At 50.7% G+C, this 23,327-nt stretch overlaps 1 protein-coding gene across 2 annotated transcripts in view; it reads right to left on the bottom strand.

The window, feature by feature from the left end:
• ST14 (ST14 transmembrane serine protease matriptase) overlaps positions 1-23,327 on the bottom strand; it is a 41,456-nt gene that overhangs the window by 5,222 nt on the left and 12,907 nt on the right. For both annotated transcript variants that reach the window (XM_005667512.4, XM_005667513.4), the window contains exons 2-16: positions 12,495-12,654; positions 12,145-12,272; positions 11,837-11,907; positions 11,147-11,304; positions 10,911-10,946; positions 10,397-10,637; positions 8,873-9,012; positions 8,682-8,779; positions 7,954-8,063; positions 7,745-7,875; positions 6,508-6,612; positions 5,498-5,608; positions 5,297-5,410; positions 4,865-4,990; positions 3,938-4,124 (exon numbers count right to left, since the gene is read on the bottom strand). In XM_005667512.4, coding sequence (XP_005667569.1) covers positions 3,938-4,124; positions 4,865-4,990; positions 5,297-5,410; positions 5,498-5,608; positions 6,508-6,612; positions 7,745-7,875; positions 7,954-8,063; positions 8,682-8,779; positions 8,873-9,012; positions 10,397-10,637; positions 10,911-10,946; positions 11,147-11,304; positions 11,837-11,907; positions 12,145-12,272; positions 12,495-12,654 — 1,916 coding nt within the window. The remainder of the gene's footprint in view (positions 1-3,937; positions 4,125-4,864; positions 4,991-5,296; positions 5,411-5,497; positions 5,609-6,507; positions 6,613-7,744; positions 7,876-7,953; positions 8,064-8,681; positions 8,780-8,872; positions 9,013-10,396; positions 10,638-10,910; positions 10,947-11,146; positions 11,305-11,836; positions 11,908-12,144; positions 12,273-12,494; positions 12,655-23,327) is intronic.

The following is a 23,327-nucleotide window of genomic DNA, read 5'->3' as shown; positions in this document are numbered from 1 at the left end:
ATCTGGCCCCCGGCACTGAACCTTCCATTCCCTATAAACAGTCTCATCTGCCCCTCCCCCGCCCCCACCCCCCCTGCATCCTGCATCCTGCATCCCTTACCTCCTCCCCACAGAATCTCACACTCAGAGGAAGCACTAGCCCCAAGCTGGTCTTTTTCGCCTCTGGCCTCTCTTCACTGTAATCTGTTGCTGCCAGATAACCACTTTCTAAAAACTGCTTTTCTGAGATCCTTTTTTGTCTTATTCAACAGCTTAAAATGGTTCCTAAAACTTGCCTCCCAAGCAGGTGTTCTCCATCTGCATTAACTCTGCCTGACCCCCTCTTTTTCCCCCAATCATCTTCAGATGGTTCATCCATCCATCTCTTTATTCATTTATGCACAAATCTTTGGGCATCTCTGATGTTCTAGAAATGGCACTCGACCCAGTCTTCAAGTTCCCAGGGCATGAGGGGAGAAAGCCATGAAGGCCACCCATGACAGACAGCGCCGGCGAAGTCCTCCGGAGGAACGGGTAGAAGGCCAGGGAGGAACAGGGGTGGGGGGCGGAGAGCAAGGAGAGGAAGCAAGTCTCGAACCAAGCCTGGAAGATCAAATCAGATGTGGCCAAAGCCTGCGGGTGGGGAAGAAAGCAACATCTTCAAAGAGGGCCAAGGCAAGATTTGAGGAGGTGCCAGAACTGAACATGGGCCGGTGTGAGGGCAGGTGAGGGTGGGGGTTGGGCAGGGGCAGACAGCGTGGCCCCGCTGGCCAGGCTGCAGCATTCCTCCACTATCCCGCCAGCTGTGGTAGGGGTGACAGGACCCATTTAGCTCTTTGTGGATACAGACCAAAGTGTGGAGAAGGAAGCAGGGACGTCAGTAGAGGGTGCAGCCCCTGGGCCTAGGCAGCCAAGGCCGCAGTGGAGTGGAGAGCAGCAGAAATGCTCCCGGGGTATTTAGGAAGCAAAGCCCAGGGGGGATGTGATGTGCCACACTCCCAAGCCCTCAGGAGAACTCTGAGCCACACGCTGGGCCCTAGGTAGCCTGCACCTGGCTCTGGCACAGCCCTTACTGTGCCCACAGGTGTACACATGTGCACATGCCTGTGTGCACGTATGTACTGCATCTTGTCTTGGTCCCTGAGAAGTGCAGGGACCAAGTCTAATTCAGCTTTGTCTCTCTTGGTGCCAGTGAGAACAATGGGTGTTGAGTGCCTTCACTGGCAGAGGTAAAAGACTGCTGAGCAGGAGACGATGAAGGAAAGGGAAATGAGAAATGAAAAGATGGAGCAGAGTTCCCGTGGTGGCACAGCGGAAACGAATCCGACTAGGAACCATGAGGTTTCGGGTTTGATCCCTGGCCTCGCTCAGTGGGTTGAGGATCTGGTGTTGCCATGAGCTGTAGGGTAGGTCACAGATGTGGCTCAGATCTGCCATTGCTGTGGCTCTGGCACAGACCGGCAGCTGCAGCTCCGATTCAACCCCTAGCCTGGGAACCTCCACATGCCGCAGGTGTGGCCCTTAAAAAAAAAAAAAAAAGAAAAGAAAAGATGGATCAAGGGAGGGGGCAGAGTCCAAGGGTGGCTGCTTCAAGTACTGTACACATACATCATGCACATCCCAACACACGCCGCTGGCGGCGCTAGAAACGGAGACTGTGGTAACTCTGGGGGCGCACGGTGCCCAGACCGTGGTTTCCCCTTGGGGAATACCTAGTTTAAGGGCTGGGCCGGAAAAATGCAAGATGAGCCTAGAGCGCCAGGTAGTGCCAGAAAGCAAGGACGTGGCTCAAAAAAAACAAAGCATGGGGGCATGTCAAAGAAAGCCAGGAGCCAGTCCTGGAGAACTCCCAGTGGTCGGCTCTGGAACAATCTAGCAACAGTAAACACCATGGGGAACTCCCATCATGGCTCAGCGGAAACGAATCTGACTAGCATCCATGAGGTCATAGGTTCAATCCCTGGCCTTGCTCAGTGGGTTAAGCATCCTTCGTTGCCGTGATCTGTGGTGTAGGTGGCAGACGCGGCTTGGATCCTGCATTGGCTCTGGGGTAGGCCAGCGGCTACAGCTCTGATTAGACCCCTAGCCTGGGAGCCTCCATGTGCCGAGGGTGTGGCCCTAAAGAGACAAAAGACCAAAAAAAACACACAAAAAACAGTAAACAACATGGTATTGGATTACAACCCTCCCCAAAATATATACATATATATATATATATATATATATATATATATGCACAAGTTCCTACCAACATAAATAGATGATTAAATAAATAAATAGGAGAGAAGGAACAAAGAACAATTCCAAACTGACTCACTTCCAAAGAATAGAATAGGGAAAGAGGAAAACACTTTGGATAAAGCAGGCAGACTCTGTCTTGACCAGATGAGAGAGATGAACATCTCCAGCAATAAGTCACGCTGACCTCATTTACCTACAGATATGACATGACATTCTTCCAAACACTCGTGACCCCATGAGAACATCAGACTCACCCAGATGGGGGCGCTCTACAACACCCCTGGCCTCCAGAGTTGCATAAAACACACAAAGAGAAGACGGAGAAACCAGCAGGGACCACAGGCGACTGGGGAGAAGGAAAAGAGATGCAAAGAGGGAAGCTGGACTGACTCCTGCAGCAGAAACGGGCACCAGGAGCCCCGAGGGAGCCCGGAGGCGAGTTCGTGGTAAGGGGTCATGAGTTTCTCAGCACTGACACATGCACCACGATAACATCAAGGGAAACTGGGTGAGGGTACGGGGGAGTTCCGTCCTATCTGTGCAACCTGTCCACATTCCAAAATGAAAAGGCTATTTTAAAGATTCTCAGGTAAGCTCCCCTCACCCCAAGAAGGAAGCAAATCACTTCTCCCCAGAGTGGAGTGGAGTGGAGTGTGACAAAGTGAGAGGAGGGAGGACAGGCAGGACGAGGATGCACTTCCTCGGACCAGCGAGGCTGGGGAACGATCACTGACCCCTCTCCCTCCAGGCTCTGCTGTCACCTCCAGTACATGCACCTGTCTGACCAGCCCCAACATCTGACTGGAGGCCCACTTCATGCTACCGGCCCCATCTGTCCTGAAAGTCCATGTTGGTCCTTCTCTCTCTTTGCAAAAGGGCAACGATCATGGCAGCCGGGGTCCCCTTCTCAGGCAGATGCCTGTGGCAGGTGGGCAGGAAGGCCCCAGGAGGGGGATCCTCTGTGTCTGCCTCTCCAGGAGCCAGTCTTTCTCCCACAGCCGATGGCCGGCGGGCCTGGGCAGGCTGGACCTAAGCCACAAAGAGCCCCAGCCCTGGGCCAGGCCACCTGCCCCTGCCAAGCCTGGCCCTGCCCAGGCCACCCTGAGACAGCCAGCACGACCTTAGCAAATTTTCCTGCACCAGGCTCAAGTCCATGGTGGACCTGAGGCTACGACAGGCTGAGCCCCTACCACGTGCCAGGCACAGGCTCAGGATTTACTTCTCACAACTCCCAGGATGAGTCACAGCGTCACCATCAGCACCAAGGAAGGTGAATAACTTGCCCAGGGTCTCCTGGCAAGCCGGAGCCGGTATGGGAATGCAAGGACCCCGAGGAGTCCCCGCAGTGGAGACTGATCACACAGGCTCTGGAATCCACACACTGGGGCTCAAGTCTGGCCCGGCCACTTAGTAGGTGCACAGCCCCGGACAAATGTCCTTTCCTCTCTGATCCTTTGTTTCTGAGAAACGGGGACATCATCAGACTTACCTGCCCAGGTTGTTAGCAAAGACACTGAGACCCCACCCTCTAAACATTCAAGTCAATTATTTATGTGATTCAGCCCCATCCTGGGGGGTCTGCCACCCCTCCAGTCCTGGCCCGGCCCCACCTGGGCACGACTCACAAAGGGCCTTTGCAGCCCAGGAAACACAGGGGGGGGGGCCACCCAGGGCCTGCGAGCAACCCCCCTGCTGCTGCCGCTGGCTTGTGGCTCACCTGAATCCTCTGCTGTCAACGAAGCAGTGCGCTGCAGACACCATCCAGCTGGGGGCGATGAGGGAAGCCCCGCACACGTGGCCCTGGCCCAGGGCGTGGAGGCTCACCTGCCAGGGCCACTCGCCTTCATCCGCATTCTCACCCCCGACGACCCGAGACTGCCTGGTGAACGCGCGAAGCCCACAGTCTGGGAGGAGCAGAGACAGGGGTCAAGGTTCGGCATCAGGCCGACGGCCGCGCCACGCTCAGCGTGTGGGCACTGGCACTGCTGCCACAGTCGTGACAGCCATCTGTCCCCTCTCCCTGCCCCCAAAGCTCAGAACTCTCACCCCCCTCCCCACCTCCCTGCTCCTGCACAGATGCTGTAAGGAGCCTCCAGACATCTGCTGGTTTGCCTGGATTTAGTTTGGGTGTCATTTGCCTAAATGTTCTCATTGCATGCTGAAGGACATGGCTCTCAGAGGCAAGAGTGATGGGTGACGTGAAGTCACAGGACAACGGCAGCTCTGCTCACACCTAACCTTGGCCAGTGCTTCTGAAACACACAAGTGGCTGCAAATTAAACTATGGGTGGGGTGGGGACCAAACCCTGCTGAGAGCTCCGGAGCCCTGCTCTCTCCTCCAGGCAGCCTGGGGAAGTCAGGACTTGCCCCTGTGGCCAGGTCTATAGATCAGGGGTCAGCCCAGCACTGGTGCCAGGACACCAGCCTACCACAGAGGCCCTGACCACCCTGGGGCTGGCCTCCAGGATCAGAGCTGCCCGGGGGGGGCAGTGCCTTGGTGTCAATCGGCAAAGTCATCCTTTCCCAGCAGATACACCCTCTCACCAGGGCAGAGCTGGGTGAGTGAGGCGCTGGCGTGATTTCCGCCTCGGTGTGCCTTACACCATGAACAATCTGCATAACTGTAGGCGGCAGCCCTGCTCACCACAGTCCTTCTCATCCGAGCCATCGCTGCAGTCCTTCTGCCCATCACATTCGGGGTTGACCTTGCTCACACAAAGCCCGTTGAGGCAGCGGTAGGTGAGTTTGGTGCAGGCGACAGTCCTCCCCGCTAAAGGAAGACACAGGGGAGGAGAATCAACTTCCCTCTGACACCTGACCAGAAGCCTGATGACCCATGCACACACACACCCACTCTCCTTCCAGCCCTGCCAAAGCTTCTCTACCTTCCAGAAGGTTCTCCCCCAACCAATGCCCTTTCTCGTCACATTTGACATGCAAGGAACTTTGGACCTGATGCTTATGTGTGTGTGTGTGTGTATGTGTGTGTGTGTGTGTGTGTGTGTGTATGTTCACGTGCGCATACACACCCCTGGAATAAAAGCCCCCAAGGAGAGTGGGCTGGGCCTAGCCTCACCACTGCCGCACGTGGCCTCATCAGACCCGTCACCACAGTTGTCGTTTCCGTCGCACTGCTGGCTCTTCGGGATGCACTTCCCATTGTCACATTTGAAAGTCTCGGCCGGACAGCCTGGGGAAGCAACAAGACTCAGCAAAGGCTCGATGCCACAGCAGAGTGGCTACAGGAAGCCCGACCAGCTCATCCACAAGTACTCACTGCATCCTAGCTCATCACTGCCGTCCCCACAGTCATTCACAGTGTCACAGACCCAGAAGAGGGGCTTGCAGAACTTGTTCTTGCACATGAACTGGTAGGTGGCATTGCATTCTGGAAGGGGATGAGGAGCAGCAGTTAATAAACATGAGGCTGGGAGTTCCCGTCGTGGCGCAGTGGTTAACGAATCCGACTAGGAACCATAAGGTTGCGGGTTCGGTCCCTGCCCTTCCTCAGTGGGTTAACGATCCGGCGTTGCCGTGAGCTGTGGTGTAGGTTGCAGACGCGCCTCGGATCCCGCGTTGCTGTGGCTCTGGCGTAGGCCGGTGGCTACAGCTCCGATTTGACCCCTAGCCTGGGAACCTCCATATGCCGCGGGAGCGGCCCAAGAAATAGCAACAACAACAACAACAAAAAGGCAAAAGACAAAAAAAAAAACAAAACAAAACATGAGGCTCAGGAGTTCCCATCGTGGCTCAGCAGAAACAAATTTGACTAGCATCCATAAGGATGCAAGTTCGATCACCCCTGGCCTCACTCCATGGGTTAAGAGTCCGGCACTGCCCTGAGTTGTGTAGACTGCAGACATGGCTCGGATCCCCCATTGCTGTGGCTGTGGTGTAAGCCAGCAGCTACAGCTCTGATCTGACCCCTAGCCTGGGAACCTCCATACGCCGTGGGTGTGGCCCTAAAAAGACAAAAGACACACAAAAAATGAAGCTCATCTGGTATGGAGCCTCCTTCTGCCCCCACTCATCACTCACTGCTGCCCGGGAGCTGGGGGAGCTGGGGCAACTGCTCCCTCTTGGGGACCATTTCCCACCTGGAGGGCGATCTGAGCTGTGGGTACTGACTCAGCACCACCCGTTCCAACAGCAGCCAGGAGACAGTGGCCTGCCCTTTACACCGGGATGGGAACAACCTCCCCCCACCTCGGGCCTTCCTGGGGTAGGTGGCAGAAGCCACGCACAAGAAGGGCAGAAGGACACCCGGGTCTCGCAGCCCTGACTCACGGCAACTGATCTCATCGCTATAGTCAGTGCAGTCCGCCCAGCCGTCACAGCGCAGCTCCTTCTCGATACACCGCCCTGTGTTGCACATGAACTTCCCCGGGCATGCTGCAGGGACAGGGCAGGCCTGAAGTCCATGGCCACCACCCTCACCTCCACCACTGGCTCCCCACCTCACCCCTGCCCTCAGAGCTAACCTCACAGCTACTCTGGGCACCAGAGACTAACCCCCACAACCCATCCCAGCCCCCAGCACGGAGAGCAGTAAGGCTGCAGCTGGGGTCTCTCAGAGCCACTGAGCTGTGGCAAAGGGGTCCTGATAGCCTTAGGCAGGGGTCTGACCAAATCCCTCCTAACTTCCGATTGACCACACCCCAGGAAGCTCTGGGCAGAGTGGAGAGAGGCTGGTGGGTGTGCACTCAGTTCTATTGCCCCGTGGCCTTGGCCAGCCAGGTCCTAAGAGCCAGGCCTGTCGGCAGCTCAGAGCAGATGGATGACATACATGTCCTATCCTAGTGTTAAATGGATCACCGGGTTTCCTTCATGTTTCAACATTTCTGAAACTGGAATGTGTCTGCCACCTGATGTCATCAGGCAGATGACAAAACTGAGAGGAGACCCTTGTCACTTTCTCTGCCCAGGAAGCTTAGCTAAGCTTGTTCATCAAATCACACTTTTGGTGGTGAGCCATGCACTTGAATTTTAACTAAAATTAGGGTGCTCATGCACAGTTAGCATGTCTTCCAAAGGTTATTCTAAGGTACAAGGTTGAAACAAAAATCCACTGTGTAGGTGGCAGAACTGGATTCACAGCAGACAGTGAAGCTGAAGGCCATGGAATCTGCCAGATCTCTTCATTAGAGGTCTCAGAATTTTCAAAGCTAGTGCGAGGATTCATGCCCCAATGTGTTCTAATGTCTCAAAAGCACGCCATTAAGCTTGGAGGTGCTGAAAGGCCAGAGAGTCTCAAAGTCGCAGTGATGCTGAACCAAAGGGACAGAGGCTCAAGGGAATTTGGAGTCTTCAGACTGAAGTGCCCACCCAGGGATGGAAGGGCACGGTGTGTGCCAACCTTCACTGCCAACCTTTTTTCATAAGTACATCTAAAGTAGCCCTTTTTTCCCCCTCAAAACCTACTAAGGGGTCAAGCATCCTACAGTCCCTGGTAGCTCAGATACAGACTAGAACGTGCTCCAATCAGCCCTCCAGCCAGGCTCCTCCCCCTGCAGGCTTCACTCACGGTCACTGGAGTCGTAGGACAGGTACTCAGCCAGGAACCCCGTGTCGGTGTAGGACTGGTCCGAGTGGAAGTGGACAGTAATCTTGTTGCTCCTGCTGCTCACGACAAACTGGGGCTTCTCTCCGCAGAGCCTGGGGTGGTGGTCAGCTCAGGATCCACCTCAGGGCACACCCCATCCCTGGCCCCACTCCCTGTCCCACGACACTCACCTCTCGCCGTTGACCTCCACATAGTCCTTGGGGCAGGAGCCCAGGGGGACGTTGGGCTCCAGCAAGTAGAAGGCTTTGAATCGCACCTTCACATTTTTGTTGCTGGGCACCTGCGGAGAGAGATGCTGCTGGACCTCTGCCCTGCCTGCCTCTTTTCCCAGCCCGGCGGGGTGGGGGGCAGGGGGAGGGTCGGGCAGCAGCTTCCCAGCTCTCCCCACCAGTCTGCGGGCAGTAAGAGTAAGGATGTGGCGGGACGGATACGGACTCTGTGCTTGGAAGCCCTTCTAGACTCCTGAACAGTGCGACACACTAGTACATGATTTAAAAAAAAAACTGGAAAGTTCTCCCAACATTATCAACTGGATGGTGTGAGGGGCAGTCCCACCAGCCAGACTCCGTCTCCTGCCAGCCATCGAGCAGGTGCATCCTCTAGGCTTCAATGGTTGTGACCTCATCCCGGCAGCACCCTTGAGTGAGCTGCAGCCTGAGAAGCAAGTCCCTGGTCCAGGTTCCTTACCAAGCACTGGCCAGGAACAATGGTCTAGGCCTGAGTCTGCAAGATGCTGCTGATCAGCGCTACAGAATGTGCCCTGCCCCTCAGACCCCAGGGCATGCCCAAGGCACTCATCACCCTCTCCTCTGCCATCTGGAGTGTCCCTCTCCCTCCAACTTCTCCCTCTTTGCCCTCTCTCTCTCTTTTCTCTAACACCCCCAACCCTAGCACCTACCTCGATGTTCCAGGTACAGTTGATGTTGGGCGGATAGTGGCCGGGATAGTAGGGGCTGCTGAACATACCCTGGGTTCCACGTAAGTAGCCTCCACAGCCTGAAAGGAAAGGCAGGAGGAAGAGCATGAGGACCTAGGACCCAGGCTCACCAAGGGGCCCCATTCTCCTGAGCCACCCCTGCCCTCCCTTACTGCTCATCCGGGGCAGCTGGAAGAACACGGCCTCAAAGCCAGGATGCCGGCGCTCCGTATTGGTCACCAGCGTGACGAGCAGGACGTTCTGGGAGGAGAGGAAGGTCAGGTTGTAGGAAGGAGGGTAGGTGCCACACAGCCTGCAGGGCAGAAGGGTGGGCGTTACGGGAGCAGACAGAGCCCCAGGCGAGGAGCCGGAGGACCCCACCCCTGACCCCGACCCTGCCCACACAGGGCAGAGGGTGGCGTCCAAAAGCTGTTCTCACATAGGCCAGCAGCCATCTGAGTAAAGATCTACTCCTAAGACTGTGAACAGCAAAAACTCAAATACCTAACACCTAACAATAAAGGACGGATTAAATAAACTTCAGGCCAAAGAGTAACAGTAACAGCAGCAATAACAGCATCAACTACTAACACTTACTAAGAACACACCAGGGGAGTTCCCGTCATGGCTCAGTGGTTAACGAATCTGAATAGGAATCATGAGATTGCGGGTTCGATTCCTGCCCTTGCTCAGTGGGTGAAGGATCCGGTATTGCCGTGAGCTGTGGTATAAGTCACAAAAGCAGCTCAGCTCTGGCATTGCTATGCCTCTGGCGTAGGCCGGCAGCTACAACTCCAATTAGACCCCTAGCCTGGGAACCTCCATATGCCGCAGGTGCAGCCCTAAAAAAGACAAAAAAAAAAAAAAAAAAGAACACACCAGGCATGTCATGCTTCTCTATTAACTCAGGTATTCGTCACAACAGCTATTACATACTATTGCCCCATCTTACAGATAAGGAAATGGAGGCATAGACAGGTGAAATTACTTGCCCAAGACCGCACAGGAAAATTCAAACTGAAATTCAAACTTGGCATCCAGGACCCCAGCCCTCATGGCTAACAAGCATGTCACGTGCTGCTAACCAGCACCTCGTCATGCAGCCGTAACAGAGACACGCTACTGATCTGGGAAGATCATCATAACACATTTCCTTCTTGAAAGGCAGATAACAAAACAGAGTGTGCTGTAGCCCTGTTTTTAAATAAATATACAAACATACACATAGCAAAAAATTCTACAAGAATGTACTTCCCAAGTTTACAGTGATTATTTCCATGCAATAAGATTATGAGTGGTGGGAGTTCCTGTCGTGGCTCAGCAGTAATGAACCCAACTAGCATCCATGAGGATGTGGGCTCGATCCCTGGCCTCACTCAGTGTGTTAAGTAAGGATCCGGTGTTGCCGTGAGCTGTGGTGTAGGCTGCAGACACAGCTCGGATCTGGCATCGCTGTGGCTGTGGTGTAGGCCGGCAGCTGCAACTCCAATTCTAGCATCCTTCCCAAGGCTGACCATCACCTCTGAGATGCTCCCTACAGTGCACACTGAGGCTCACACTGCACCTGCTCTCCACTGCTGGCAAGCTGGCAGTGACCTGACCTTCCAGCCTACACTGTGGTTCATTCTGGAGGCTCAGCCCATGGTGGGCAGCTGCCAGGCCCCCACTGCCCATCTCCACTTGCCCAGGATACTCACTGCACCACAGCTCGGGGTTCCACGGGGCTTAGGGTGTCATACACCATGACCAGGTCACTGCCACGTTCGTCGCAAGTTGAGACGTCGAAGCTGTGGAAGGTGAGGCTCAGAGCAGAGTTAGCGTCCCCCCGCAGGGTCCATTGGCAGTGGGCGCGAGATGGGTAGGGGCTGTCAGGGAAGCCAGGCGTGGTGAAGCGAGTCAGTTCACTGCCATGGGCATGCAGGGCAAAGTTGCAGCTGTCTGTGGGGAACAAGAGGACAGAGGGCAGAGCTGGGCAGAGGTGACAGGGAAGAAAACCAGGCCCTCCACCTGGGTGTCACCCAGGCCTGACCCTCTGAGATGTCCTAGGCTGCCCTGGACCCAGAAGAGACTGGAATGAGGGCTTCTCATAGACTGGGAGAGGCAGAGGGATGGGGCTGGCGGTCACCACCACGTGACTTTGAGGGACCCCCTTGAGTGAAGGGACATCACATTCCCCCCTCTTCCCCTTTGGGAGGAGGGCATGATACTTACTGTCCTGGGTGTTCTGTACCGTTCTGGGGTCAGTGGCTGAAGAACAAGAGGGAGAATAAAGCTTACCGATAAAGTCTATTTCCTTATTCTTGCTTCCTTATTCCCCTAAAGGAATAAGGAAGTCAGTATCTTCTTCTGGGCACCGGCTCTCACAGTGTTGGCTCCCCCATGATGGTCCAGGGCTTGGCCTTGCTCTGGGCCAGACAACTACCCACCCCCAGCACCCCGGCACTCACGGAAGGCCACCACTGAGGACAGTACGATGGAGCCCAGGGAGCGGGCGCGGGGCGGCACTGTGACCACGTGCTCCTCCGCCATGGCCCGATTGGCCTCCTCCACCAGGTAATAGGGGATGCTGAACTCCGACCAGTAGTAGGCGATGACACTGCCCTCGCTGGGGAGAGAGGGGCAAGCCTGAGACGCCAGTGCCCACACCCTCCCAGATGCCCGGTAAAGAGGTCAGCTTAGCCTCCCAAGGGACTCCCCTAGAGACCCTCTCCAGGCCCACCCTACCCCCCACCGCTCCTGAATACACACCCACCTGCTGATCCCCTAAGCCAGAAGCCGGGGCCCTTTGGTCCCACAGCCTCACACCCAGCCAGACGTGACGCAGGGTCAGCTCAGGCTCAGGGGTGAGAAAAAAACCTCAAGTGGAGTTTGGGGTCTACCACTAGCTTGGCCACACTGAGTGACAGCTTCTTGAGTCTGTTTCCTGAACTTGAAAGGGGCTGACAATGCCACCTGCCACACAGCATCCGTTAAGACTAAATTAGATTAGAAGCTGCAAAAGGACTTTTGAGATAAAGTCAGAACACGGCCTGGTGCCTCGGCTCTCCAAGCAGGATCTCGAGGCTTTATCAGCCTGAAGGTCCCCCCACTCCCACTACCACCGTGTTCCCCTTCCCACTGGCCTTCCCAGCACCCACCTGAAGGCAGTCACGGCTGACTTCTTATGGTAGGGTCCCAGGACTGGGATCCCTTTGTACAACACCTTCAGCTGTGGGAAGGAAAGGAGGCTGATTGTGCCAGAGGGCGGCAACGGCCCCCAGCCCAGCCCAGGATAGGCCACTCCCTCCCTCCTGAAACCTGGGCCCCCTTCCCCAGTGCCCAGAAGCCCATGTCACAGGCCAGCCCAGGCATCAGGGAGCAGAGAGGAGTGTCCTTTCTGCCAGGCCGGGGTTGGGGTGCCAGAGAGGACTGTAGGGCCTGGGCTCTGCCCAGGGATTGGACTTACTGCCTCCTTCACCCTGTTGGCCAGGTTTGCAAACTCAGTGGAGTTGGAGTTCTCATAGGCATCCAGAAAGTTCTCATTCTTGACCCTCAGGTAGCCATTGAAGACCTTCTGGACCTGCACGTTCCGGTCTGTGAGAGACCAGGAAAGGGGAGCGGTCAGAAGAAGGGACCCATGCCCTCTGATCCCCTCAGTGTCACAGCTGCCCTCAGCCACCCTGGGGGGAGTGGACCAGAGTCTCGCCTGCTCATGGGCAGAGCCCTCCCCTCCTACACCCCGAGCTGCACCCTCTGGCCCTCCCTCAGGCTCGCAGCAGGTGCCCCAGGCAAGCCCACAGAGGAGGATCCACTCACACTGGAAGTGCCACACCAGGAGGCCAGCCACGAGGGAGAGCGTCAAGATGCTGGCCAGCACGGCCACCAGCACCACCCAGCGCCTCAGGCCGCCTTTCTCCACCTTCTGGGTGTTGTTGGCTGGCAGGAACTCCACGCCTTCCTCAAAGCCATTCATGTTCTGAACAGAGAAAGCAAAGCACTGCCCTTCAGGAATCCCTCCCATCTCAGAAGCCTCCCAGCCCCTCTGGGGAAGAACGCTGACAGGGTGTAAGGTCCAGCTGCAGGAGGAAAGCCAGAAGGAGGGAGCAGTGGCCTCCCTCCCTGCATCCCCATGTCCAGCAGCCCCATGTCCAGCAGCCCCATGCCGCTTAAGGATTGTGAGTTTAAATTTTTAAAAAAATGGGAGTTCTGGTCATGGCGCAGCAGAAACAAATCCAACTAGGAACCATGAGGTTACGGGTTTGATCCCTGGCCTCTCTCAGAGGGTAGGGGATCCAGCGTTGCCATGAGCTGTGGTGTAGGTCACAGATGCAGCTCGGATCCCCCGTTGCTGTGGCTGTGGCATAGGCCGGCAGCTGCAGCTCTGATTCGACCCCTAGCCTGGGAAGCTCCATATGCCATGGCTGCAGCCCTAAAAAGCAGAAAAATAAAAAATAAGAAATAAATTTATAAAGGGGAGGATCCAGCATTGCTGTGAGCTGTAGCGTAGGCCAGTGGCTACAGCTCCAATTCGACCCCTAGCCTGGAAACTTCCACATGCCAGGGGTGCAAGCCCAAAAAGACAAAAACAAACAAACAAACAAACAAACAAACAAAAAAACAACAACAACAAAAAAAAAACAGACAGACCATCTGAACGTAGTTATTGAGACTGTCCACCTACATGAGTCATCTCTGACGCAGGTGGATACCCAGGTTGGGGTAGCAGGCCCAGGCCAGGGCCAGGATTGGCCACTGAGGTGCCTTCTGGGCAAGCTTCACTGCACACCCTACCCAGTGGCCTTGCTCTGCCAATGTTTAACCAGCCACACATAAAAAGACAGTAAACTGGGCAGCTCTGCCATGCCACTGCAGGGCAAGTCACTCTGCTTGCAGCCTTAAGTGTCCAAGGCCAGGATCCCAAGGTGAAATGGAAAGGCCAGGTCTCTCCTGGAATTTACACACCCATACTCAACCCTAGAGCATGCAAAGCAAACAAAACTTCCCACAAACAGGATGGCAGCTTCGCTAAACCCAGGAACAGAGGGCATGAGTAAGGACAGGGCAGGGGGGACATTTGCGGCACTAATGACAGGTAGGCAGAATTTCCCTCCCTGCAGCACAGACTCTATCTATCCGCCTGCCCTAAACCCTGGGGAGCAGGGGCTGTGCCCTTTTAGAGTTCACTGCTTCACACCCACTCCAACAAAGTTTGTAATAAAAGCAATAGAGGAGTTCCCATCGTGGCTCAGCAGTAACGAACCTGACTAGTATCCATGAGGATGCAGGTTTGATCCCTGGCCCCACTCAATGGGTTAAGAATCCTAAGCTGCGGATCTGGCGTTGCCATGGCTGTGGTGTAGGCCGGCAGCTGTAGCTGTTCTCTAGCCTGGGAACCTCTATATGCTGCAGGTGCAGCCCTAGAAAGAAAAAAAAGCAACAGCCTCACCCCAAATCCCACAGATGTGGCCATTTTTAAGTTTTCAGATGTGACTCTTTTGGCATTTACCTCATAACTGTAAAAGATGTGCTTGAACTTAGACTTTTTTTTTTTTTTTTTCTTTTATAGCTGCACCTGCAGTAATATGGAAGTTCCTGGGCTATGCCACAGCCACGGCAACACCAGATGCAAGCCAGGTCTTTGACCTATGCCACACCCTGTAGCAACACTGGATCCTTAGCCCACTGAGTGAAGCCAGAGATCAAACCTTATCCTCATGGATACTACGCTGGGTTCTTAACCCGCTGAGTCACAATGGCAACTCCTGAACTACTATTTCTTGTTGTATCACATTCAAATTTTACCTATTTATTCACTGCTATGAAAGATTCTCCCCACTCCTGCCACATTTGGATAGTTGTAACTCTAATTTTAGTTTCCTAATGGTTATATTTACGACTTTATTATCAAACACCAAAAAACATTCATCCCATGGCTAACCCTACCATGGTAATCATACTGCAACATATAAAGGTATCAAATCAACACACTGTACACCTCACTATGTCAATTTTATCTCAAAAAGAAATAACTTTTTAAAAAGGAAAAAAAAAAAAAAAAACATATCCCAGAGGCATCCACTTAAAATGCTTTCAAGCTGCTTGTTCTGGAATTTGTCTCTATGTCTCTAAATACTCCAATACCAGTATTTCTTTATTTCTTTCTTTTTTTAGAACCACACCCCCAGCATATGGAAGTTCCCAGGCTAGGGGTCAAATCGGAGCTGTAGCCACCAGCCTATGCCACAGCCACAGCAACTCGGGATCTGAGCCTCATCTGCAACCTACACCACAGCTCACGGCAATGCCCGATCCTTAACCCACTGAGCAAAGCCAGGGATGGAACCCACATCCTCACAGATCCTAGTCAGGTTTGTTAACTGCTGGGCCACGACGAGAACTCCCCAATACCACTGTTTCTTTCTTTTTTTTTTTTTTTTGTCTTTTTGTCTTTTTGTCTGTTGTTGTTGTTGTTGCTGTTGTTGCTATTTCTTGGGCCGCTCCCGCGGCATATGGAGGTTCCCAGGCTAGGGGTTGAATCGGAGCTGTAGCCACCAGCCTACGCCAGAGCCACAGCAACGCGGGATCCGAGCCGCGTCTGCGACCTACACCACAGCTCACGGCAACGCCGGATCTTTAACCCACTGAGCAAGGGCAGGGACCGAACCCGCAACCTCATGGTTCCTAGTCGGATTCGTTAACCACTGCGCCACGACGGGAACTCCATGTTTCTTGACTCATCCATCTAAAATATAATCAATGTGGATTTCAATGCCCTTCCTTCTCTGCCTCTCACCCATCCTCCCAAAACATAGGTTTTTAAAAAATTATATCCATACTCTGTTTTCATTATTAGTCTTTGAAAATACTGTTTTACTTTTTATTCACCATTCATTGTCTTTCTCTCAAAGCCTTGAGGAAATGCTTTCTATTGAGTCTTAAAATTTCTCTAACACTGAGCTTTCTGCCTGGCTCTGAATTTGGAAACTCCTATCTTTCAGTGTGGGAAACTTTCTTGTATTATTTCTTAGATTATGTCCTTCCCTTCGTTTTCTCTTTTCTCTTTCTGTAAGTTCTACTATATATATAGAATATAATATAAAATATATATATTTTAGGGCCACACCCACAGCACATGGAGGTTCCCAGGCTAAGTCCAATCAGAGCTGTAGCTGCCGGCCTACACCAGAGCCACAGCAACACGGGACCTAAGCAACCTACGCCACAGCTCACCGCAACACCAGATCCTTAACCCACTGAGCGAGGCCAGGGATCGAACCTGAAACCTCATAGTTCCTAGTCAGATTCATTTCCACTGTGCCACAAGGAGAACTCCCTTAAGTTCTATTATATTGATCCTCTATTTTATCTGTCCTTCCTCTGCTATTACCTCTTGCTTTTTAATCTTCCTATTGTTTTTCACTTCTGCCGTCAAAACTATGATTTCCAAGAGTTCTTTCTTGTTCTCTGAATATTGGATGTAAAATCTTCTCATCCTTCTACTTCTACTGAGTAACTTTCTTCTGCTGCTGACTTTCTCTTTTGTGTTGAAGGCTTTCCTCAAATGCCTGAGGACGTGTGGCTATGTACTCATATTTAGGAATGAGATCCTAAAGGTTGTGTGGAAGCTCTGTGGGCATGGCTGATCATAGATGGATTCACCTCAGCCTACAAGTCAGTGGCTAGCCAGAGATTTTACTGGACACTCTCAACTGTTACACTGTGTAGATCTTTTCTATGGGATGATTTAGTTACTGCAGAGAGTAATTTTCTAATTTTCTGGATGGGGTGATTTAAACCGAGCTGCTACATTTAGAACATGGGAGAGAAGAGACCAGGGACTGTTTGTCCCCTTCACTTCAGCCCTCCTGGTGTCAAGTCTGGAGACATCGATTTCCCATCCCTTATGGGAGACTGGTGGGAAGAGGTATTTTTGTGTGGGATGGAGATGGGGCTCTAGGGATTTCTAACAACGCCCTTCCCTATCTCACCCCTATTTTCTATAATACTGAGCCCAGTTCCTGAGCCTGGCAGAGGAATGTTATCAGAGAAATACTAAAAGAATATTTCCAAACACTACAGAGAGGCATATCGCATCAAATCCAAAGGGCTCACAGAAAGGTGAGAAAAATAAATGAAAAGTATATGTAACAAAATATATCATGATGCAATTTCAGAACAGCAAGAATTAAGAGTACCTCCTCTATATGCCTATCTAGCTTTCCCTCCCCCCTCGTATTTCACATCTCTTTGTCATTTGGTTCTATTCTGGGATTTTTTTAAAAAAAACTTACTCTTATAAACCTTCTGTGGAATTTTTTTTTTTTTTTTTTTTTGTCTTTTTGCCATTTCTTGGGCCACTGCTGCAGCATATGGAGGTTCCCAGGCTAGGGGTCTAATCAGAGCTGTAGCTGCTGGCCTACGCCAGAGCCACAGCAACGCCAGATTCGACACGTGTCTGCAATCTACACCACAGCTCATGGCAACACCGGATCCTTAACCCACTGATGGAGGCCAGGGATCGAACCCGCAACCTCATGGTTCCTAGTCGGATTTGTTAACCACTGAGCCACGGCAGGCACTCCTATGGAATTTTTACCATGGCTTCAGTGAGGTACAACTGACATAAAATAAACTGTACATATTTAAAGCATACAATTTGGAATTCCTACTATGGCACAACGGAATCTGGGGCATCTCTGGAACACTGGGACACAGGTTCAATGCCAGCCCAGTACAATGGGTTAAGGATCCAGCATTGCCACAGCACAGCACAGGTAGCAATTGAGGCTCAGATCTGATCCCTGGCCTGGGAATCCATATGCCTCGGGGCAGCCAAAAAAGAAAACAAAACGAAGTGTATGTATGTGTGTGTGTATATATATATTTATGTATATATATACCCATGAAACTGTCACTACAATCAAAATAATGAACATATCCACCATATGACCCAGCAATCCCACTCTTGGGCATATATCCAGACAAAACTTCCCTTGAAAAAGACACATGCACCCGTATATTCACTGCAGCACTATTCACAATAGCCAAGACATGGAGACAACCTAAATGTCCACTGACAGATGAATGGATTAAGAAGATGAGGTGTATACATACACAGTGGAATACTACTCAGACATAAAAAAATGTCATTTGCAGCAACATGGATAGAACTACAGACTCTCATACTAAGTGAAGTAAGTCAGAAAGAGAAAGAAAAATACCATATGATATCACTTATATCTGAAATCTAATATATGGCACAAATGAACCTTTCCACAGAAAAGAAACTCATGGACTTAGAAAACAGATTTGTGGTTGCCAAGGGGGAGGGAGAGGGTTGGGATGGACTAGAAATTTAGGGTTAGTAGATGCAAACTACTGCCTTTCGAATGGATAAGCAATGAGATCTGGCTGTATAGCACTGGGAACTGCATCTAGTCACTTGTGACGGAGCATGATAATGTGAGAAAAAGGAGTGTATATGTGTATGTGTGACTGGGTCACCCTGCTGTACAGGAGAAAATGGCAGAACGCTGTAAACCAGTTATAATGGAAAAAATAAAAATCATTAAATAAATTTAAAAAATAATGAACACATCCAGCAGTCCATCACTGTTTTCCTTCCTGATTCCCTTTCCTGTCCTTAAGCAACAACTCAAATGCTTCCCATCAGCAAAGATTCATTTACCTTTTCTGGAACTTTATATAAATAGAATATATAGCGTATACTCTCTCTCTCTCTCTTTTTTTTTTTTTTTTAAGGGCTGCACCTGCGGCACATGGAAGCTCTCAGGCTAGGGGCTGAATAAAAGCTGCAGTTGGAGGCCTACATGTGGGATCTGAACCACATATGTAGCCTACGCCACAGCTTGCAGCAATGCCAGATTCTTAACCCATTGAGCGAGGCTAGGGATCGAACCTGAATCCTCATGGATACTAGTCAGATTCTTAACCCTTAACCTGCTGAGCCACAGAGGGAACTCCAACAGCATATACTCTTTATTGTCTGGCTCCTTTTACTCAGCACAACATTTGAGAGTCACTCTATTATCATATTAATTCTGTTAATAGAGCATTCCTTTCCACTGTTGAGTCACAGCCCATTGTATGGATATACAATAATCTGTCTACCTAGTCACCTGTTAATGCACATTTGGGTTGTTTCCAGTTGGGGCAATTACAAATAAATCTGCTAAACATTCCTGTATGAGTCCTTGTATTAGCATATGCTCTCATTTCTCTTGGGCAAGCACCCTGAGTGGAATACTAAGTTTATATAATTATGTTTATTAGCTCTTTACGAAACTGCCGAAGTGTCTCCCAAAGTGACTGTACCACTGTACATCCCCATCAGCAGTGTGTGAGGATTCCAAGCTGTCCACATGCTACCCAGCAGCTGACATGGTCAGTCTTCTTCATTTTAGCCATTCTAATAGATATGTATTGGTCTCTCACTGTGGTTTTAAGTTCCCTTTTTCTTTTTTTTTAAGTTCTTGGTAAGGTGTGTGTGTGTGTGTGTGTGTGTGTGTGTGTGTGTGTGTGTGTGTGTGCGCTTAGGGTCTCAACCTCGGCATATGGAGGTTCCCAGGCTAGAGGCCCAATCGGAGCTGTAGCTGCCAGCCTACACCACAGCAATGCCAGATCCAAGCCGTGTCTGCAACCTACACTACAGCTCACGGCAACGCTGGATCCTTAACCCACTAAGCGAGGCGGGCCAGGGATCAAACCCGTGTCCCCATGGTTCCTAGTCAGATTCGTTTCTGCTGCGCCAGGACGGGAACTCCCTGTCTTTTCAAATCTTTTGCCTAGTTTTTTAAATTGGTTTGCTTAGTTTCCTCTTACCGAGTTCTCAGAGTTTTTCATATATATTCTGTAAAAGTCCTTTATCAGATATATATTTGCAAAGATTTTCTCCTAGTCTGTGGCTTGTATTTTCATTCTTTTAATAGTGGATTTTGAAGAGGAGACATTTTTCATTTCGATGAAGTCCAATTTGTCAAGCTTTTCTTTATGGATTCTGAGTTTGTGTCTGTATTTAGGAAATCTTTGCCTGACCCAAGGCAACAAGGATTTTCCCCTATGTTTTCTTCCAGTCATTTTAACATTTTAAGTTTTACATTGGGCCTATAATCCATCTTGAGCTAAAAATGTTTTAATGGTGCAAGGTAAGGATCAAAGTTCTTTTTCTTTCTTCTTTGTTTTCTTGGTAGATGGATATCCACTGTTGCACAGACTACCCTTTCTCTACTGAATTGCCTTTGCACATTTGTCAAATATGAGTTGTCCCTATATACATGGGTCTATTTCCAGACTCTATTCTATCCCATTCATCCAGCATTGTCACTGCAGCGGCTCAGATCACTGCTTCAGCACAGGTTTGATTCCTGGCCCAGGAACTTCCACATGATGTGGCCATGGTCAAAAAAAAAAAAAAAGTAAAAAAATCCGTTGTATTTCTATACATTAACAATGACCACTTGGAAATTAAAACTAAAAACAAAACAAAACTCTATTGCAGTAACATCCACAGTATGAAATTCTTAGGGGCAAGTCTGACAAAAGATATAGGGGATCTATACGCTGACAAACACAAAACACCACTGAGAAAAAATTTGGAAGACCTGAAAAAAAAATCAAGCAATATCCCATGTTCATGGATTGGAAGAGTCAGGTAGTTAAGATGTCTATTCTCCTCAAGAAGAGTCAATACACTTTTTTTTTTTTTTTTTTTTTCTGGCTATGCCTGAGGCAAGTGGAAGTTTCTGTACCAGGGATCAAACTCTCCCTACTGCAGAGACAATGCCCGATCCTTAACCCTCTGTGCCACAGCAGGGAACCCCAAAAGTCAATACAATCTTGATCAAAGTCTCAGCAGGCTGTTCACAGAAACTGATGAGCTGCTTCTGAAATTCATATGGAAATGCAACAGGTTCTGAAAAAGAACAAAACTGGAGGACTTACAGCACCTGATCTCGAGACTTATTACAAAGACAATGTTTTTTTTTTTTTAATTAAAAAAAAAATCATACAACTCAGCTCCAAGAGTGATGTTTTATTCTCAGATGTTTCTTTTTTGAACAGCCTTTTCTATTTCACGGATGCACTAACTTCTTGCTCTTAGGATACCAACTCAATTGTTTTTATATTATCTTCAGAATCTTATTTTGCCCTTCCCTTCCAGGCTGTAGGTTTTCTTTAAGTATCCAATGGTCTTTAGCTGTCTAATCATACTTGAAAATGAAAAAACATTAAGGCTTTAGCTAGATTCTCTGAACAGAGTGTGTGTATGTTTATATGCGTTGGAAGAAATGTAACAAAATAATGGTTTATTACTTTTACTTTCAATTTGCAGAGTAATTTCACAACTGTTTTCTTACCCTCACAACCATCTTGGAATCATTTCATGACAGGTGCCCTCACCACTGTTCTAGAGAAAGGCAGGGGAAAATGATGACTTTGCAAGATCATACCACCCTTGGGTGGCAGCTCCAGATCTTATACTGATTTCCTGCCTCCCTGAGGTCAGCTGCCAGAACCCAGGGAGCAAGTATTCTGGGAAATGGGAAAGCCAGCTCCTTGGGACCCAAGGGCCACCCCAGCCTGGCCATGAAGCAAGGTGTCAGAGGTGGAACTGGCTCATAGGTAGGGCCCTGGTCATGCTTGCTGTGTGAATCCGCAGACGCTGTTTAACCAGTAACTAGACTACTGCCTTTTATTACCCTACTCCTGGCCTCATTTTCAGGTACATTGGAGATCATCTTGCCTAACCCAGTCATTTTATTGATAAGGAAACTGAGGCTGAGAGAGAGGGTAGGAACTATCCAAAGTCACAAAGGTAGTGAAGCCAGTAAAGCACCAAAGCGAGACAAGAGCCATAGCTTTCAGGAGTTCCCGTCGTGGCTCAGTGGTTAACGAATCCGACTAGGAACCATGAGTTGCGGGTTCGATCCCTGACCTTGCTCAGTGGGTTAAGGATCCGGCATTGCCGTGAGCTGCAGTGCAGGCTGCAGACTCGGCTCGGATCCCGCGTTGCTGTGGCTCTAGTGTAGGCCAGTGGCTACAGCTCCGATTTGACCCCTAGCCTGGGAACCTCCATATGCCACGGGAGCGGCCCATGAAATGGCAAAAAAAAGACCAAAAAAAAGAGCCATAGCTTTCAACCCTGGCAGGGTTTCACTGATGGGTACATGTCCCCAGGAGGAGGTGGCAGGGGCTTCCCATCCACTCAGGCTTAATCATGTACATTGCCTTCTCTCTGTACAGAACCATCTCATTCCAGCTCACAGAGCCAATGGAAGAGGGAGCACGCTAGTGCCTGCCTCTGCCTCTCCTGTCTTTCATAAAAGTAAACACATCTGCAGGTGCACATACAAAACCTAGTGCTGTGAAGCAGGTGCTTGCCTACCATAAACAGAGGCCACGCCACTCTCGTGGCTGCTTCCCACCCAGGAGCTCAAGTTAGATCTTGGCCAGAGTCCCCAGAAACACAGCTTGGCTCAAGGCCAGCTCAGACAAGAAGGAATGACTTTCTGGAGGACAGAGTGAAGCCCTTGGAGGGATGAAGGAGGAGAAGCCAAGGGTGGGGTGCAAGGGCAAATCAGATCATCACCATCCAAACCCAACTTCCTAGAGGGACAGAGACGGGGGAGCATCTAAAACTCTAGATGGGGAGAAGCACCAGAGAATATCATAGTTTCTGCTATTTTCAGCACATCAGTGCAAATGATGTATATCCTCCCCAAGGCTAGTGGTTGTCCAGAAAACTAATTTATACAAGGTAAAAAGAACAACGTACATTTTATTTGATGCTATAGAAAGAGTCCTGTGGTCACCTTACTCCTGTTAAGAAGAAACTCACCAGGGCTGAAAGCTGAACACTAAGCAAGCAAAACTCTATGTCCATGTCCACCACAGACCCCCTGCTGGAGGGAACCAAAGTGTGCCTAGTTGCCCAAGCCCAGACTGATGGGCCAGGCACCGGCCACACGCTCGCCAGGGCCTGCTCTCCCACTGGCTCCAGGGACCAGCAGATCTGAAGCCAGAACCTGCCACTGGCAGCTCAGTGTGGTCCTCACGAGAGAAAAGCTACTAGTAAGTGTTCATGCTAATAAACAGCAGAAATAATACGAACCATCCAAAAAGTCCACACAAGAGACCAGTTAACTGCAGAGAGGGACAAAAATAAACCTTGCCAGACTTTTTTTTTTTTTTTTCAAGATTGTTCCTCATTTGGCCAAGGTCGGGTGTGATCTGCCAGGAAGGGAGCAGACGAAACCGAAGACGGGAGTCTTGGGAAGGGCCATGAAAGGCCCTCACATGATGTCTGATGATATGCTTCTGTGGCTGAGGATCAAGGTCAAAGGGCAGAGGTGATGCCACTGGCTGGAGACACAGACCTAAGACTGGGACAAGGGTGGGTGGCTTCATGTGCCACTGCCTCGTGACAGGCACCCCTCTCTCAGAAGCTCAGTGACTCAGTGTGCCCACCATCAGGTGGGATGGATTTCAATTCCATGATGTCATCTCCACCACCATGGCCATGAGAACCAGAACAGATCCCTGGGATGGTGCAAGCAGGAAATGATGGTCTGAGCACCCAGGTGAGGCATGCCTTCCATGGGACTTCAAAAATGTCTTTATTTTCAAAAG

Source organism: Sus scrofa, chromosome 9, assembly GCF_054392235.1.
Source record: "Sus scrofa isolate SSC_HxYL_T2T_F1_AM1 chromosome 9, Sscrofa_HxYL_maternal_Yorkshire_Landrace_v2.0, whole genome shotgun sequence".
In the NCBI taxonomy this organism is placed as follows: domain Eukaryota; kingdom Metazoa; phylum Chordata; class Mammalia; order Artiodactyla; family Suidae; genus Sus; species Sus scrofa.
The sequence above is the reverse complement of the archived record's forward strand: the minus strand, read 5'-3'. Positions and strand labels throughout refer to the sequence as shown.